General features: G+C 47.8%; 1 protein-coding gene across 1 annotated transcript in view; it reads right to left on the bottom strand.

The window, feature by feature from the left end:
• Positions 1–17,120, bottom strand: part of RAB6B (RAB6B, member RAS oncogene family) — a 62,261-nt gene that overhangs the window by 8,948 nt on the left and 36,193 nt on the right. The window contains exons 3-6 of the mRNA XM_032408670.1: positions 3,185–3,238; positions 2,882–2,987; positions 1,170–1,281; positions 45–138 (exon numbers count right to left, since the gene is read on the bottom strand). Coding sequence (XP_032264561.1) covers positions 45–138; positions 1,170–1,281; positions 2,882–2,987; positions 3,185–3,238 — 366 coding nt within the window. The remainder of the gene's footprint in view (positions 1–44; positions 139–1,169; positions 1,282–2,881; positions 2,988–3,184; positions 3,239–17,120) is intronic.

The raw sequence follows: 17,120 nt of genomic DNA, 5'->3' as shown, positions 1-17,120 counted from the left end.
CCCCTCGGCCAGGCCGGCCAGAATCAGCGCCAGGTGCATCCTACCTGCTTCACATTGTAGCCGGTCTTTGCGCTGGTCTCGATGAACATGACGCTCAGTTCTTTGGCGCGCTGCTCCCCCTCCTCGATAGTTATCTGCCTGTGAGTGAGGGGAGATGGGAAAATAAGCCCCCGGTAGAGGCGGAGGGAGCAGCCTGAGATTAGGAGGGCCTAGCCCCCGAGTCAACCCTGAGGACAGGGCTTGGATCCAGGGCCCCCGTCCAGGACGAAGGGCACGGGGCCACAGCAGGACACCAGCTTCCCCCCCATCTCCCTTCCATGGTGCCTCCCAGCTCAGGAGCAGGCCCTGCGGCAGGCGGTGGACCTTCCCAACAGTCAACAGGACCGTCCCGTGCGCCTGTGTCTAGAAAGCACTTGGAACCACACAGCGCCTCTCAGGTGGTGTCATCAGTCCCCCTCTCCACAGGAGGACAGTTAGAAGTGACTGCCTGCAGGTTGTACTGAGAGGTACTTAGCAGCAGAACCGGGCTTTGAGTCCCATTTCCCTTACTTCAAGGACAGGACTCTAACGAAGCAGGCTCTGAGTCAGGTAATTCTGTAGGGGGCCAGAGCACGCTCCAGGCGGAAGCAGTCCAGACCTGTTGCTTTATCTGCCCAGGCTGGGTGCCGGAGAGAAGTGGACGAATGGATGCGGGCGGCCCCTGGGTCAGCCCCGTCTGTGCACTGGCGGCAGAGCACAGAGGAAATTCTGCACGGTCACACCCGGGGATCAGAACCCTCACCCCGGCACAGGCATTTCGTGGGGGCAGAGACACCAAGCAGAAGCAGAAGCCAACGGGGGCCCGAGGGACTGCCGTCTGCAGTGGCGCTGTGGCCACGGCCGGGCCCCAGACCGCACACTGCTGTGCGGGGCCGGGCGCACAGGGCTCCATGCAGACCTCTCGCGGAGGCGCGCCCCTGCACACAGTGGGAGGTGGGGCTGCAGAGCTGAGCCGCTGTGGGCAAGGGTCTGCCAGGTGCTCTCAAAGCCTCCAGTGTCCCCAGGGGGCCTTCCTCAGATGCATGGGGACAGGTCGGAAGCACAGACTCACCACTACTCATCCCAGCTGCAGGGGAGTGGAGGGTGGGCCAGGCCTGCCAGCACGCTGCACCTCGCACTCTCACACCTACCTCTTGTCGGCCAGGTCCGTCTTGTTGCCCACCAGCATGATGATAACATCGCTGCCCCTCTCTGTCCTGACATCGTCGATCCACTTAGAGGTCTGCTGGAAGGAGTTGAGATCTGGAAGTGGAAGGTGGGGAGACAACAGAGTGAGAGTCAGCCTGAGCAGGTAGAGGGCAAAGGTGGGAGGGAGCATGAGACCAGGAGCAGGAGGGAGGGGGACTGTGCATCCTCACACCCAGACCAGTGAGTCCGGGCCTTCTAGCGGGGGCTGTGGGGGAGGGGGAGCATGAGTGTCTGTGGAGCTCCTGCCCCAGGGCCCTGGAGAGACCCTCATGTTGCTGAACCACCCCCTGGGTTGGGGGGGTCACCCTGTTGGAAGGTCACTGTCATGATTTGCTACATAGACTAGTGGTTTTAGGGGCCCACCTGAGAATCAGACCTGACTTTGGGGGCTCAGAGCAGAGTGTGAGAAATGGGTGCACTGGACTTGGCTGAGCTTGAAAACGTGTGTGCTCGTGTGTGTGTTGGTGGGGGACCAGGGCAGCTCCTGGGGGAGGAGGGCCCTACACAGTGGTCTCCCACTGAGGGGGGTGGCACTCGGGCAAGACCAGAGTTTCCAAGGAGAACCCTCAGGATCTGCAAGTAAGAGGAGGGGCAGGGTGGCCCCAGGACAGACAACAGCACAAGAGGTAAGGCCATTTCAGGGCAGCCCTCTCCTCAGTCAGAAGATGTGCCAGACCTTGGGGAGTGGTAGCAGGGCAATGCCCAGCACTCAGCAGCCCACACACCCGAGGGGAGGAGAGGGAGCCTATCCCAGGAAGCCTCGGTTTCCCCCAGCCTGCTCTCCCTCCTGCTCACGTCAGGCTGCATGAACCCAGGCTGAAGGGCCCAGCTCCCACCTGTACTCAAGGTGTGTGGGGGGCCCACGGTCAGAGGGAGGCGTGGAAAGGGGAGATGGGCAGAGCCAGGGGCAGCGGGCTCGAAGCCTCCCCGTGTGATTTCGGTGCTGTGGACAGCACCCAGGGTGTCTCCCACCACAGCTGTGACCACAGCACAAGGGCTTACCAGGTGTGTTCTGTGACACCTGCCTGGGCAGCTGAGGCTCTGCACCAACCCCTCCCCCCTCCCCCCACGATGAGTCTTCCTCAGGGCTCTGCAGTTCTCTCAAGAACTTGCCCTGGCCAGAAGAGCTCCACGGGGTGGGAAGCGCAGCCCACCCACGGCTCTCCAGACCTGCTTGGCCTCCCCTCCCAGGAGAGCCTATGAGGAGCTGGGATGCCGGCTGACAAAACAATGGCTGCTGGGTCACGGCTGGCCCAGACACCAGTGTCTTCTCCCTTCCTGACCCATAACACACACACAGGTCACTCCATAGGAGTCTTTCTGGCCGTCAGGGCCAAGGAGGGCATGGCGGGGTGGCAGCAGGACCAGCTCACCTGTGCTCACCTCTACACACAGCCCCCTGCTCTGGGCAGGGCCAACTCAATCCCATACACCCAGGCCTGTCACAGGAGGGTGGGGGAAGGTGGAAAACATGCTGGTGTTCGAAGGCAGCTCACTGCCAAGGACCTGTCTTCTTGCAGTCACAAGACAAGCATACACAGCATGCGCGTGTGCACACACGTGCGTGTGCACCTGTGTAAGCACGCGCACACACACACAGGCCCTGGAGCCTCTGTGAGCCACCCTCCCTCTGGCAGCCAGGACCCACACTCACTTGTGATGTCGTACACCACCACAGCCACGGTGGAGTCCCGGATGTAGCTGGGAATCAGGCTGCGGAACCTCTCCTGGCCGGCTGTGTCCCAGAGCTGCAGCCGCACCTGTCACAAGGGGGGCCGGGGGGTCAGTGTAATCCTCATGGTGGGGTGGGGGCTGGGGGAGGGCCCCGGGCCTGGGACGCGGCCCCTGCCAGCTCTGCGATAGGCAGGGGCTCTCTCAGTGGTGCCCGGCTAAAGGCTCCAGCTGGTAAGTCCAAAGGAGCCCTCCCTGTGCTTCTGTTCTAAAGTCAGGCACTCACCGTACGATCCTCCAAGTACATGGTTTTTGACAAGAAGTCAATCCCAATGGTGGCCTATTAGAGAAAAACACGGAAAGGTTAAAATTGAAAAGTCTTCCAGGCAAAGGGGCGAAAGCTCAGCGATCCAGACAGTGATAGCCAGCTAGAGAGGGGACAGCCATGCCAAGCCTCAGGCAGGTCCTGCTCTGCTATCCCTGCCTGCCCCCCACGCTCAACAGTGAACCCAGTCATGGCTCTCAGAGGAAGTGGGGTGGAGCTAAGTAAGGATGAGGACAGGTTTTCAGGGAGGTACAAAAGTGCTTTGTGAAGGGGACAAGAGGACCAGGTGAGGAGGCTTCCCCAGGGTCAAGGCCACTGGCAGGTGTATCTCCTGCCCTCCTCAGGTGGAGGCCTCGAGGAACAAGGAACTGGGTGGTCTCCCTGCCCAAGCTTGCTTGACCTCACCGGCTCCCACCCTCACAGCCTCCCCGCGAGGCTGCTGGAATTCAGATACCCAGGCTCGAGTTCACCACTGCCCCCAGCAGGCAGGGGCGGAGTGGGCAGCAGGGCAGCTTGCTGCTGTGTGGGCAGCAGAGACCAGTTGGCCTTCCTCAGGCCATCACAAACCACCCAGAGCAGCATCTTTCTGGGAGACCCCACTGACCCTTTCCTACCCAAACCAACATATCAGGAGCCAACTGACCCCAGCATACCTAGGCCACACCTGTGCACTCTCTTTCCTGGCACTGGGGAGAGGCGGCTGGGCAGGGTGCAGTCAGCCTTGTGGCCAGATGGCCGGGACCCACCACTCACTCACTGTGTGACCTTGGGCAGGCCACCTAACCTCTCTGGGCTCACCTGCCCACAGCATCTATGATAAGAGCTAAGATGCTGTTGGCGTGAAATGGAGATGTCACTGCTATGCAGTTAATAATAATGAAGACTCAGACATAGCCTGAACGTCCAGGACACTTATACAGCATGGCACACCCATGTGATTAGAATCCTTGGTAGCCATTTAAAATCATGACTCCACCCCCAAACTGCTAGAAATCATACAGGAATTCAGTAAAGTGGCAGGATATAAAATCAATGCACAGAAATCAGTGGCATTCCTATACACCAACAACAAGACAGAAGAAAGAGAAATTAAGGAGTTGATCCCATTTACAACTGCACCCAAAACCATAAGATACCTAGGAATAAATCTAACCAAACAGGCAAAGAATCTGTACTCAGAAAACTATAAAATACTCATGAAAGAAACTGAGGAAGACACAAAGAAATGGAAAAATGTTCCATGCTCATGGATTAGAAGAACAAATATTGTGAAGATGTCAATGCTACCTAGAGCAATCTACACATTCAATGCAATCCCCATCAAAATACCATCCACTTTTTTTAAAGAAATGAAGCAAATAATCCTAAAATTTGTATGGAACCAGAAAAGACCCCGAATAGCCAGAGGAATGTTGAAAAAGAAAAGCAAAGCCGGTGGCATCACAAGTCCGGACTTCCAGCTCTATTACAAAGCTGGCATCATCAGGACAGTATGGTAATGGCACAAAAACAGACACATAGATCAATGGAACAGAATAGAGAGCCCAGGAATGGACCCTCAACTCTATGGTCAACTAATCTTCCACAAAGCAGGAAAGAATGTCCAATGGAAAAAAGACAGTCTCTTCAACAAATGGTGATTTGGGAAAATTGGACAGCCACATGCAGAAGAATGAAACTGGACCATTTCCTTACACCACACACAAAAATAGACTCAAAATGGTTGAAAGACCTCAATGTGAGACAGGAGTCCATCAAAATCCTAAAGGAGAACACAGGCAGCAACCTCTTCGACCTCAGCCACAGCAACTTCGTAGAAACATTGCCAAAGGCAAGGGAAGAAAGGGCAAAAATGAACTACTGGGACCTTCATCAACATAAGAAGCTTTTGCACAGCAAAAGAAACAGTCAACAAAACCAAAAGACAACTGACAGAATGGGAGAAGATATTTGCAAATGATATATCAGATAAAGGGCTAGTATCCAAAATCTATAAAGAACTTATTAAACTCAACACCAAAAGAACAAAGAATCCAATCAAGAAATGTGCAGAAGACATGAACAGACATTTTTCCAAAGACATCCAAATGGCCAACAGACACATGAAAAAGTGCTCAACATCGCTCAGCATCAGGGAAACCTCAATGAGATACCACCTCACACCAGTCAGAATGGCTAAAACTAACAACACAGGAAACAACAGGTGTTGGCGAGGATGTGGAGAAAGGGGAACCCTCCTACACTGTTGGTGGGAATTCAAGCTGGTGCAGCCACTCTGGAAAACAGTATGGAGGTTCCCCAAAAAGTTGAAAATAGAGCTACCCTATGACCCAGCAATTGCACTACTGGGTATATACCCCAAAGATACAAATGTAGGGATCCGAAGGGGTACGTGCACCCCGATGTTTATAGCAGCAATGTCCACAATAGCCAAACTGTGGAAAGAGCCAAGATGTCCATCAACAGATGAATGGATAAAGAAGATGTGGTATATATACACAATGGAATATTATGCAGCCATCAAAAGGAATGAAGTCTTGCCATTTGCAATGACATGGATGGAACTGGAGGGTATTATGCTGAGCGAAATAAGTCAATCAGAAAAAGACATGTATCATATGACCTCACTGATACGAGGAATTCTTAATCTCAGGAAACAAACTGAGGGTTGCTGGACTGGTGGGGGGTGGGAGGGATGGGGTGGCTGGGTGATAGACATTGGGGAGGGTATGTGCTATGGTGAGTGCTGTGAATTGTGCAAGACTGTTGAATCACAGACCTGTACCTGAAACAAATAATACATTATATATTAAAAAAAAAAAAAAAAAGAAGAAGATAGCAGGAAGGGAAAAATGAAGGGGGGGGAAATCGAAGGGGGAGACGAACCATGAGAGACTATGGACTCTGAGAAACAAACTGGGGGTTCTAGAGGGGAAGAGGGTAGGGGGATGGGTTAGCCCGGTGATGGGTATTAAGGAGGGCACATACTGCATGGAGCACTGGGTGTTATATGCAAACAATGAATCATGGAACACTACATCAAAAACTAATGATGTAATGTATGGTGATTAACATAATAAAAAAATTTAAAATGCTCATTAATACAAATAAATAAATAAAATCATGTTCTTGAAAAATATTTAAGGATTTGAGGAAATGGTCAAGTGAAAAAAAGCAGGTTGTAAACATCATGTATAGTGTGATCCCAATGTGATGAACTGAAGTAGAAGTAGAAGTATTTTTCATATTTTCTTAGATACTAAATGAAGGGAATACACTAAGCCTTAATAACACCAGTGTGAATAATGCCATTCTGGGCAATTTTTTTTTTTTTGCTTCCTTCATTATAATTTCCTCTTTTTTCTACAATAAACGTGTAATAGTTCTAAAAGCAGAGATAGAATATTTGAAACAAAAATATAAGATTAAAAATAAGCTTAATTGTATGGGAAACTGTGCTGCGACTTCTGATTACAAAAACCCACAAGCCAGGGAAGCCTGAGGAAATAGAAAAACCCATGTCTGCAGGTCCCAGACGGTCTCTGCAAGCATGTTCATGTATATTCGGACCCCCCAACTCATTCCACAAAGGAGTTAAAGTGGCTGGATCCCCCCCAGAAGCCTGCTTTAATGCAAAGTTGTGGAGTGTCGAGGCATCTCACAAATCTAGAACATGGGTGCTAGACACACACCTTAGACATAACCCAATGCAACCCCTTACTGCGGAGATGAAAGGCCAGGGAAGCTAAAGGGCATGCCTGGTGTGACTTTATGAGTCGGGCGCAGAGCTGGAAGGGTCGGCACTGAAAGCTTCGTATCACTTGGCTTCCTTCTACCCCAGATGGGCGCACCTTTCCGATGTGGTGTAGTCACTGGGGAACAAGTCTGGAATCGACAAGTGGCTTAAGTCACACAACATTCACTAATGGATGAAGCACGACAGTCCTCATCTTCTCCTACCCTTAAGGAGAAATGTGCAGACCAGGTGGAAATCTCTCACTTCATCAGTGCTCCATGGGCTCCCCAGGGAGTGCCAAGGTCCTTCAGTAAAGTGACCCTGGAGCTGAAAACCGGGTGTGTGACCTCAGGATTGGCGGCAGGGACTGCTGGCTGTCCCCGATATGTAGTCTCCCTTTCTACTGTAATAGGATTCTAGATGTGTAGATGGCTCAATGGCTGCCCCAAATGAAGATGGGATTTCCCAGCTTCCTTTGCAGGTAGGTGGCTAAATTCTGGTCAGTGGGATGTGAAGGTGATGTATGCATCTTCTGGGATGGGTCCTTCATGGGGGGTGGGGTGACATGCTCACAGCTGCCCTCTTTCCCTTTCCTGCGACTTAGAATGAAGACAGGTGGTGGTGAGTCACACTGGCCCATCCAGACAAAGGTGATATAGGAGTGATGACAGAGCCACCAGACGGAGGAAGCCTAAGTCTCTGACCCAGGCGAGCCACCTCAACACTCTAGACTGCTTACACCCAGACTGTTGTGTGAGAGTGCACGAAACTTCTATTTTGATTAAGCTACTGTTATTTTGGGTTTCTTTTAACACAGACTAACAACAGTCTAACCGACAGAACAAAGAACCTTCAAAGATAGGCAACATGGACAGCGATGGTGATATTCTTGACATTCTTGTAACAATGACAACCCCAATCTACCTCATGCAGGCACAAACCACTTCTGCTTCCATGGAGGACTGAGAAGTCACCAGATGACAAGAATTGTGCTATTTGGATCAAGCCTTGGCAAAGCTCAACTCAGTGGCCTCCACAATCATAAACGCCATTACTGGAGGCCCACATACTTTATCTCCATCGCTCCTCACAAAAGCCTGACCACATGAATGGTACTGAGGAAAGAGTCTGGAAGAGGACAACCTCCTCCCTCTCCAGCTCTCTCCCACCTTTAGTCCCACTTCCACGCTTCTTCCACATCAGAGAGACATCTGGTTCCTTAACTGGACCACTCTGTCCCCACCAAACTAGGCCACTGAGCCACAGCAGACCTTCCCATGGCTGTACAGATTCTTGCCAAAGCACAGGCATTGTCCCTGGGAATGACTGAACCATCAGCTCGGCCCAAAAATATATTCCTATGTTTAGTTTCCAATAATGGCTGAGTAGTTTCTATCAAATTAACCCTCCCACAGATAACTATTATAAACTGTGGAAAATATAAGAAATAATTTTTAAGCACTGAAGAGTGATCAAAAGCTGGCAGAAAATGGAGGGGTTACAATCCGAAGGAAGGAAGAGAACAAAGTGAGATCCGACATGTAACCAATTTTTTCCCCTGAGGTAACTTCCTTGTCCTATAAGTTAGAAGACTTGGTAAACACCTCAGGCTTTCCATGGGAAACCCAGAAGGGCTGGCTTTGGGAGGATGGGTATCATCTCAGGACTGAGGGTCACACCAGAGGACTGAAGGAAAAACCCAAAGTGACTTATCTTAACAAAATTTAAACATGGTAAATAATCCCTGCCCCCACCCCCCAAAAAAGATAAGCTGTCCATAATTTAACTGCCTATTAAAATAAAACTCAACACTCTTCAGAGGAAGGTAACAGAATCCAAGAATCTCTACAACTTATTACAGGCACACCTCATTTTACTATGCTTCACTTTATTGTGCTTTGCAGATAACTGCTTTTCACAAATTGAAGGTCTGTGGGAACTCTGTGTAGAGCAAGTCTATTGGGGCCATTTTTACAACAGCGTTTGCTCACTTTGTGTCTTTGTGTCACATTTTGATAATTCTCATAATATTTCAAAATTTTCATCATTATTACATTTTTTTATGGTCATCTGTGATCAGTGGTCTTTGGTGTTACTACTATTATTGATTTGGAGTGCCATGAACTGCACCCATATAAGACAGTGAACTTAATCCATAATGTTGTGTGTATTCTGACTATTCCACCAACTGGCCATTCTTCCATCTCTCCCTCACCTCAGGCCTATTCCCTGAGACACAACAATATGGAAATTGGTCCCATTAATAACCCACAATGGCCTCTAAGGGTTCATGTGAAAGGAAGAGTTGCACATCTCTCACTTTAAATCTAAAGCTAGAAATGATTCAGCTTAGTGAGGAAGGATGTCGAAAGCTGATATAGGCTGAAAGGTAGGCCTCTTTTTTTTTTTTTTTTAAGATTTTATTTATTTATTTGAGAGAGAGAGAATGAGAGAGAGAAAGCACATGAGAGGGGGGAGGGTCAGAGGGAGAAGCAGACTCCCCGCTGAGCAGGGAGCCCGATGTGGGACTCGATCCAGGGACTCCAGGATCATGACCTGAGCCGAAGGCAGTTGCTTAACCAACTGAGCCACCCAGGCGCCCCTGAAAGGTAGGCCTCTTGCACCACACGGTTAGCCACGTTGTGAACACAAAGGAAAAGTTCTTGAAGGAAATTAAAAGTGCTATTCCAGTGAACACATGGGCAATAAGAAAATAAAACAGCCATATTGCTGATATGGAGAAAGTGTTAGTGGTCTGAATGGAAGATCAGACCAGCCACAATATTCCCTTAAGCCAAAGCCTTATCCAGAGCAAGGCCCTGACTCTCTTCAATTCTATGAACACTGAGAGGTGAGAAAGCTGCAGAAGAATAGTTTGAAGCCAGCAGAGCTTTAAGGGAAGAAGCCATCTCCATAACACCAAAGTGCAAGGGGAAGCAATAAGTGCTGATGCAGAAGCTGCAGCAAGTGATCCAGAAGATCGAGCTAAGATAACTAATGAAGGTGGCTGGGCTAAGTAACAGATTTTCAACGTAGACAAAACAGCCTTATGCTAGAAGAAGATGCCATCTAGGACTTCCATAGCTAGCTAACTATTGATTGATTGATTGATTGGAGAGAGGGAGAAAGCATGAGCAGTGGGGAGGGGCAGAGGGAGAGGGAGAAGCAAGCTCCCCACTAAGCAGGGAGCCTGATGCAGGACTTGATCCCAGGACCCTGAAATCATGACCTGAGCTGAAGGCAGACGTTTAACCGACTAAGCCAACTAGGCGCCCCTAGGACTTTCATAGTTAGAGAGGAGAAGTCAATGCCTGGCTTCAAAGCTCCAAAAGACAGGACTCTCTTGTTAGGGGCCAGTGCAGATGGTCACTTTAAGTTGAAGCCAGTGCTTATGTACCATTCCAAAATCCTAGGGTCCTAAAGAATTAAGCTCTGCCTGTGCTCTATAAATGCAACAATAAAACGTGGAGGACAGCACATCTATTCACAACATGGTTTACTGAATATTTTAAGCCCACTATTGAGACCTACTGCTCAGCAAAAAGGGATTCCTTTCAAAATATTATTGCCGATTAACAATGCACCCAGTCATCCAAGAGCTCTGATAGAGATGTACAATGAGATTGTTGTTTTTGCACCTGCTAACACAACAACCATCCTGCAGCCCATGGATCAAGTTGTAATTCTGACTTTTAAGTCTTATTATTAAAGAAATACATTTTGTAAGGGTGTAGCTGCCATAGCTAGTGATTCCTCTGATGGATCTGGGCAAAGTAAATTGAAACCTTCTAGAAAGGATTCACCATTCTAGATACCATTAAGAACATTTGTGATTCATGGGAAGAGGTCAAAACATAAACATTAACAAGAGTTTGGAAGTTGATTCCAGCACTCACGGATGACTTGGAGGGTTTAAGACTTCGGCAGAGGAAGTTAACTGCAGATGTGGTGGAAATAGCAAGAGATCTAGAAGTGAAGCCTGACGATGGGACTGAACTGCTGCAATCTCATGATAAAACTTGAACAGATGAGGATTTGCTTCTTATGAATGAGCAAAGAAAGTGGTTTCTTAAGGTGGAATCTATTCCTGGTGAAGATGCTGTGAAGATTGTTGAAGTGACAACAAAGGATTGAGAATTTTACATAAACTTAGTTGATAAAGCAGCAGCAGGGTTTGAGAGGACTGACTGCAATTCTGAAAGAAGTTCCACCGTGGGTAAAAATGCTATCAAACAGCATCACATGCTACACAGAAATCGTTTGTGAAAGAGTCAATTGCTGTGACAAACTTCATTGTTATCTTATTTTAAAAGCCACCTCAACCTTCAGCAACCACCATCCTGATCAGTCAGCAGCCACCAATATTGAGGCAAGACCCTCCTCCAGCAAAATGACTACAACTTGCTGAAAGCTCAGATGACAGTTAGCATTTTATAATAATAAAGTTTTTTAAATTAAGGTACATATGTTATTTTTTTAGTCATAATGTTATTATATGCCTAATAGACTACGGTGTGGTGTAAACATAACTTTTATATTTACTGGGAAACCAAAAAATTCACTTGTTTCATTTTATCATAATATGCAACTTCACTGCTATGGTCTGGAACCAAACCTGCAATATCTCCAAGATATGTCTGTTTTCACAATGTCCACTATGCGATAAAACAAGATTTAGACATGTGAAGGAGGAGGAAATTCAAGCCATAATCAAGAAAACAGACCCCCAAATGAACCAGATACTGGATGAGCAGAGAAGGACTTCAAAGTAATTGTTATAAGTATGTTACAAATACAAAGGAAAAGATGAAAGATGAATTTCAAGAGGGATATATGGAAATTCTAAAAACAAAAACTGAAAACCTCAACACTACAAAATACAATACCTGAAATAAAAATGCACAGGATTTGTGTAACAGCAGCTAGAACGCTGCAGAAGAAGGGTCAGTGAACTTGAAGAGAGGCTAAAATAAATTGTTCAAACTGGAGCACACAGAGAAAAAAAAAAGATACAATAAAAATGAACAGTCTCCAGAACTGCGAGGACAGTATCAGGTGATCTGCTGTACATGCAATTGGTGTCTCATAGAGGACACAGAACCAGCAAAAGGATTTTTGAAAAAACAACAGCTAAAATTTTCTCCAATTTGGTTAGAAACATCAACCATGGTACCAAGAGGTTCAGTGAACCTAAAACACGATAAATACAAAGAAAACCATGCCTGGGCACGTCATAGTCAAATTGCTGAAACCAAAAATACAGAGAAAACCTTGAGAGCAGCCAGAAAACAGAAAGACACATTATACACAAGGGGAATAATGCCAAGAATGATGGTTGATTTCTCATCAGAAACAATGGAAGACAAAAGACAGGGGAAAAGCATCTTTCAAGTTCCAAAAGAAACAGCATCACCGCCACCATCACGTCAGCCTTCAATTCCACAGCCAGTGTCACTTTTGTTCAGAAATGAAGGCAAAATATTTTCAGATAAGGGAAAGCTGTGATAGTCTGTCACCAGTGGGCCCTAATTATAAGAAATGCTTTAGGCTAGAGGGAAATGTTATGAATGGAAATCTGCATCTCTAAAGAAGGAACAGAAGAGCACCGCAAATGGTAAATCTATGGGTAAATATAAAAACATGTGACTCGTCCTTGATCACCTCCTAACTTCCTAACTTCCATCCATATCAGCGATAGGTCATAACTTGCTCCCGTTCTTCCATCCTCAGTGTGGCTCTCTCTCAGAAGATGGCCTCAAATCTCACTTTTCAGCATTAGGTGTAAAGCACTTCAGTTCTTTGCATTTACCTTTAATACAACAACAGGGGTAAGCACAGTAACAATGACGAAACATCCGAGTACTTAGCCTTTGCCAGCTATCGTGCAGAGTGCTTGACATGGATCTCTTATAGGAACTTCTTCCTTTCTCTGTTCCTAAAATGTTGCTTGGTGTTCCCTGTTCTGTGTCAGGAGACCTCATTACTCTCACAGCTTCAGTCTACATCGCAGGCCTTTCCTCTGTCCTGAACTCCAGGTCCAGGTGTCCGACTGTTTACTAGACGTCTCACTAGACACAGTGTGTCCCACACGGAGCCCATCATCTCCCTCCGGCAACGACACCTCCACCACCCCAGGTGCCCAAGCCTCTGGAAGCCCTCCCGAGTCCCTGCTCTTCACCTGCTCTCTCGTCCACTCCCTCAAATCAGGAGAATCACTGAGCTAATGACTTTGCCCCTGGAGCATTTCGCCTCTCCATTCTCAGCATCCCCATCAGCACTGCCCGGGTTCAGACCTCCAACTTCTTTTATCTGAATAACCTCAACAGCTCCCTGACTGGTCTCTCTGCCCTCAGGCTCTCCCCTTATAACTCATCTGTCATCCAGCACCAGGGTTATCTTTCTAAAACATGAATCTGATCACTTCATTCCCTCACTGTCCCTAGGAAATAGTCTAAACACTTCACTTGGTCTACAAACTGTTCAGGGCCTGCCCTTCACTTCCTCTGGTCTCATTTCCCTCATGTCCAGCTTTTACTTTATACTTTAGTAATAATGCTGTGGTCAAGTCACTTGTCACTTTGTGTTTCTGTGCCTTATCTAATGCTGTTCCCTCCTCTGGAAGGTTCTTCCACAATCTGAAAACCTATTCAGATTCAGCTCCTCTGCAAGCCATATTCTGCAAGTCATTTTCTGAGCCCTCAGGATGGCCTCAGGGCCCTTCATTTAACAGTTTCCATATGAAACTGGAAAGCTCTCATACCGGTCAGTCTCTCCTACTGGCCAGTGATTCAGCGATTCTCAACATGTAGCGCATGGCCCACTTGCTTCAGAGACACATCAGGAGCTTGTTAAACTTGCAGATGCCTGAGCCCCACCAGACACACAGAGGCACAATCTCTGGGGTGTCAGTCTGGAACCAGAATTCCAGATAAGCCTACAGATAATTCATGTGTGCGGTGAAGTTTTGCAAACAACTGCCGAGACTCTGAGCTTGCGCTGTAATCAGCCAGAGGAGGCTGTGGTATCCAGAAGGAGGGGCAGACTCCTTACCTGGGGTGCGAGACAGAGGGAGATGCCCATGTATGCAGAAGGTGCTATTCGTGAGGAAACCAAGGCTCACTCAGAAACTAAGGTCACACAGGTGACCTGTGTGGCAGAAGCCGGATTTGAATGCAGGTCTCCCTTACTGCAAAGCCTCTGCTTTTGACTACTCAGCTTCCCGAAATCCCTTCATTTCTGAAGCTGTCACTGCGCCCTGAAGCTGTCATTGGGTTTGCACAGGGGTCACAGCCTGTCTGGCTTCCTATTGTCAGACTCTTATGGTCATTAGCCATAATAGCTCAGCAGAGCCCACTTAAGAGGAACTGCATTTGCATTTTAACAAGGACAACAAAAGTCAGCTCTCTAAGGACGGAGCAAAAACAAGAACTTTTAAGATGGCCTTGGCTGGGCCTTGGTTACCAGGAAATTTCTAGCTCCTTGGCATCATCCATTTTCCCAGACACAAGGCACAAGCAGTTGGCCCCACACCACTGCCAGCTGGAGCCCATCTCTCAGACCCTGGGCAGCTCCTTTCTGGCAAGCACTGCAAGTAAGTAATACTCACTCACTTTCTCATCCTTGAATGCCTACTATGTGTTGGTCACAGAGCAGAACGAGCCCCCGTCCCTGCCCATGAGGAGCTGTTCCCTGCCCTGGAATGCTCCTCCACATGGTTAATGCCTAGTCAGAGTTTCAGACCCAGACTTGCACTTCCGACCTTGTAGAGGAGCTAAGATTAGCACACAGAACTGTGTACCTTGATGGATGGAAAGGACCAGTGTGGTGAGAAGGACTCTAAGAGAAGGGGGACCCTGCTTCTGATTTCCTGAGGCAAGATGAGAGAAATATGCAAGTCCTCGAGTGAATACTAACTTTCCAGCAGGTGAAAATGGGGGTGTAGTGGAGGATGGGAAATGTGGGGAGAAAAGCCCAGATGGAGGGAACGGGAGAGTTCTGATTTCCGTCATGGCAGAGCTCCTATCAGACCAACCCTCTTGCAGATTGCTATTATAAACTCTGAACAGAATACAACAAACAATTATCTGAAGGCACTGCAAAGGGACCAAAAGCAGGTAGAAACTGGAGGGGAGTCAACTTAAAAAACGGGAACAGCCCTGGGTGAAATTCCTGTTTATATTATGACTGCTCACTCACCTGAGGGCAGCCCTGGCTGGAGCTCAGGGGTCGCTAAAATTTGGCAAGAAACCCACAGTCTTACTATTTGAGAAACAAATCAGATCCCAAAGCTATCCCAACAGCCAGAAAATGTGGGAAATCCTAAACACGAGAAAGCCACAGGGAGGGCACTCCAAATTCTACATCTGAAAGCTGCCCAAATCTCTGAAGGACCCAAGCAGACCCCAAGCAGCCTACCTAATCTGAAAACAAAACGAACAAACAAATCTGATAGGGCTTTAATTCGTTGCCTACCACAGGGAAGCGAATGGAGAATTTGGATCCAACAAATATTCTTCCAAAGGAACAAACAGAAGCCACAGTATTAGTCACAACGTGTAGGAAAAATCTTGATTTACTGAGCATATGAAGTGCAAACCATATTCAAGAAAAAAGAGAATAGGTGGAGACCAACGTTGAGGTGACCCAGATACTGAAGATAGCAAATAGTTTAAAGTAGCTAATACGATTATGCTCAAATATATAGAGAAATATGCTCATAACCAAGGCACAGATTTAAAAAAAATCTCAGCAGAGAAAGAGAAACTATAAAGGAGAACCAAATACAAACTTAGAACTGAAAAATAAATATCTGAAATTTTAAAATCACTGATGAGCCTGACGGCATGTATGAGATGAAACAGCGAATGTGAAAACAGGTCAACAGAAATTATCTGACAGGATGATAGGGGGACACCAAGCAAAAAGAACAATCAGCCACCCAGGCAGAATCCTCAGTGATTCCCTCTTACCTGCCACAACCCACACTCCCTCTTGAAGGCTAGCACACGTCACAAAGGGGTGTGTGTGCTGATGAACAAGTGTGGGTAGACCCATGGACAAGCGGAGATACACATGTGTGCATGCAACTACATATTCATTTGCATGTACAAGTATGTGTATGTGGGTAGGAATGGATGTGTTATGCTTGCGTGGGTGAGTGTGGGGTGGGGAGAGGGTCACTTCTGCTTTGAAGGTAAAGCCCAAATCCATGATATGCCCACAGCCCTAGTGCTGCCAGGAGGCTCAGAAGCTGAGGTGACTGGGAGCCTTCATAGGTCCTTGGAGAGAAGGAAAGGGCAGATTTCCGCCAGCAAATGTAGGCTTCCTTCAGCGCCTCCCCGGGCTGACCATGGCCAGTCCCAGAGGATGCTGCTAGCAGAGTACCCCACCTTCAGCAAATGGACCTGGTTGGGATCATGTGCTGTTTTCAGTGACCTCTGCCAACGCTTTGACAGGGTCTGAGTACTCTGTGATGCGCTTGGAAAAACACTGGGTTGTGAGCGTCTCCTCTCTAAAATGGGGATAATCATAGCCTCCTTCAAGGACCGCAGATCACATGAGTTACACTACACACAGGTACTCTGCATAAACAAAAATGAGGACTGACCAACTGACCAGAGGATTTCTGAGAGAAGCTGTAGAAACCTGCCGCAACGAAGACCCTCCCACATTTCTCAAACTGGCTACGGGAAATACATCCCCATGCAGCGACCTACAGGACAAAGGTAAACTGTAATCAAGTGTTTCTGAGAAAGGCTGCATATTCTAGCTCCTAGTGGAGAGCCATAAAACACACTGGCACAGTAAAGGCTCTGAGAAGTCCTGCACTAAAGAAACATGAACAATTACACGGAACCCAACATTTCTCAGGCTTCCTTGCTCTAGGAAACTTTGTGCTTATAATCCCTGTTAACATCCCTTATTAATAAACTAGTGTTCCCAGGGCTTCAGGAAAGGCTGACTGGGTTCTAAAGGAGACCACATCTCTCTTCTAGCTTGTCATGGAGTCTGAGTCAAAGTATTCATTCTCTGTACTTCATTTCCTCTTATAAATAAATTAGTCTTGCTGGTAACTATGCCACAGGAATGCGAAGAGGATATCAAGACACACGGGCAGCAGGCTTGATTTTGGGGGCTCTCCTGCCAGTCCATGATCCCCAT

The sequence above is a fragment of the Phoca vitulina genome, unplaced genomic scaffold (genome assembly GCF_004348235.1).
Source record: "Phoca vitulina isolate PV1807 unplaced genomic scaffold, GSC_HSeal_1.0 scaffold10, whole genome shotgun sequence".
Lineage (NCBI taxonomy): Eukaryota > Metazoa > Chordata > Mammalia > Carnivora > Phocidae > Phoca > Phoca vitulina.
This window is presented reverse-complemented; position numbering and strand designations above follow the sequence as displayed.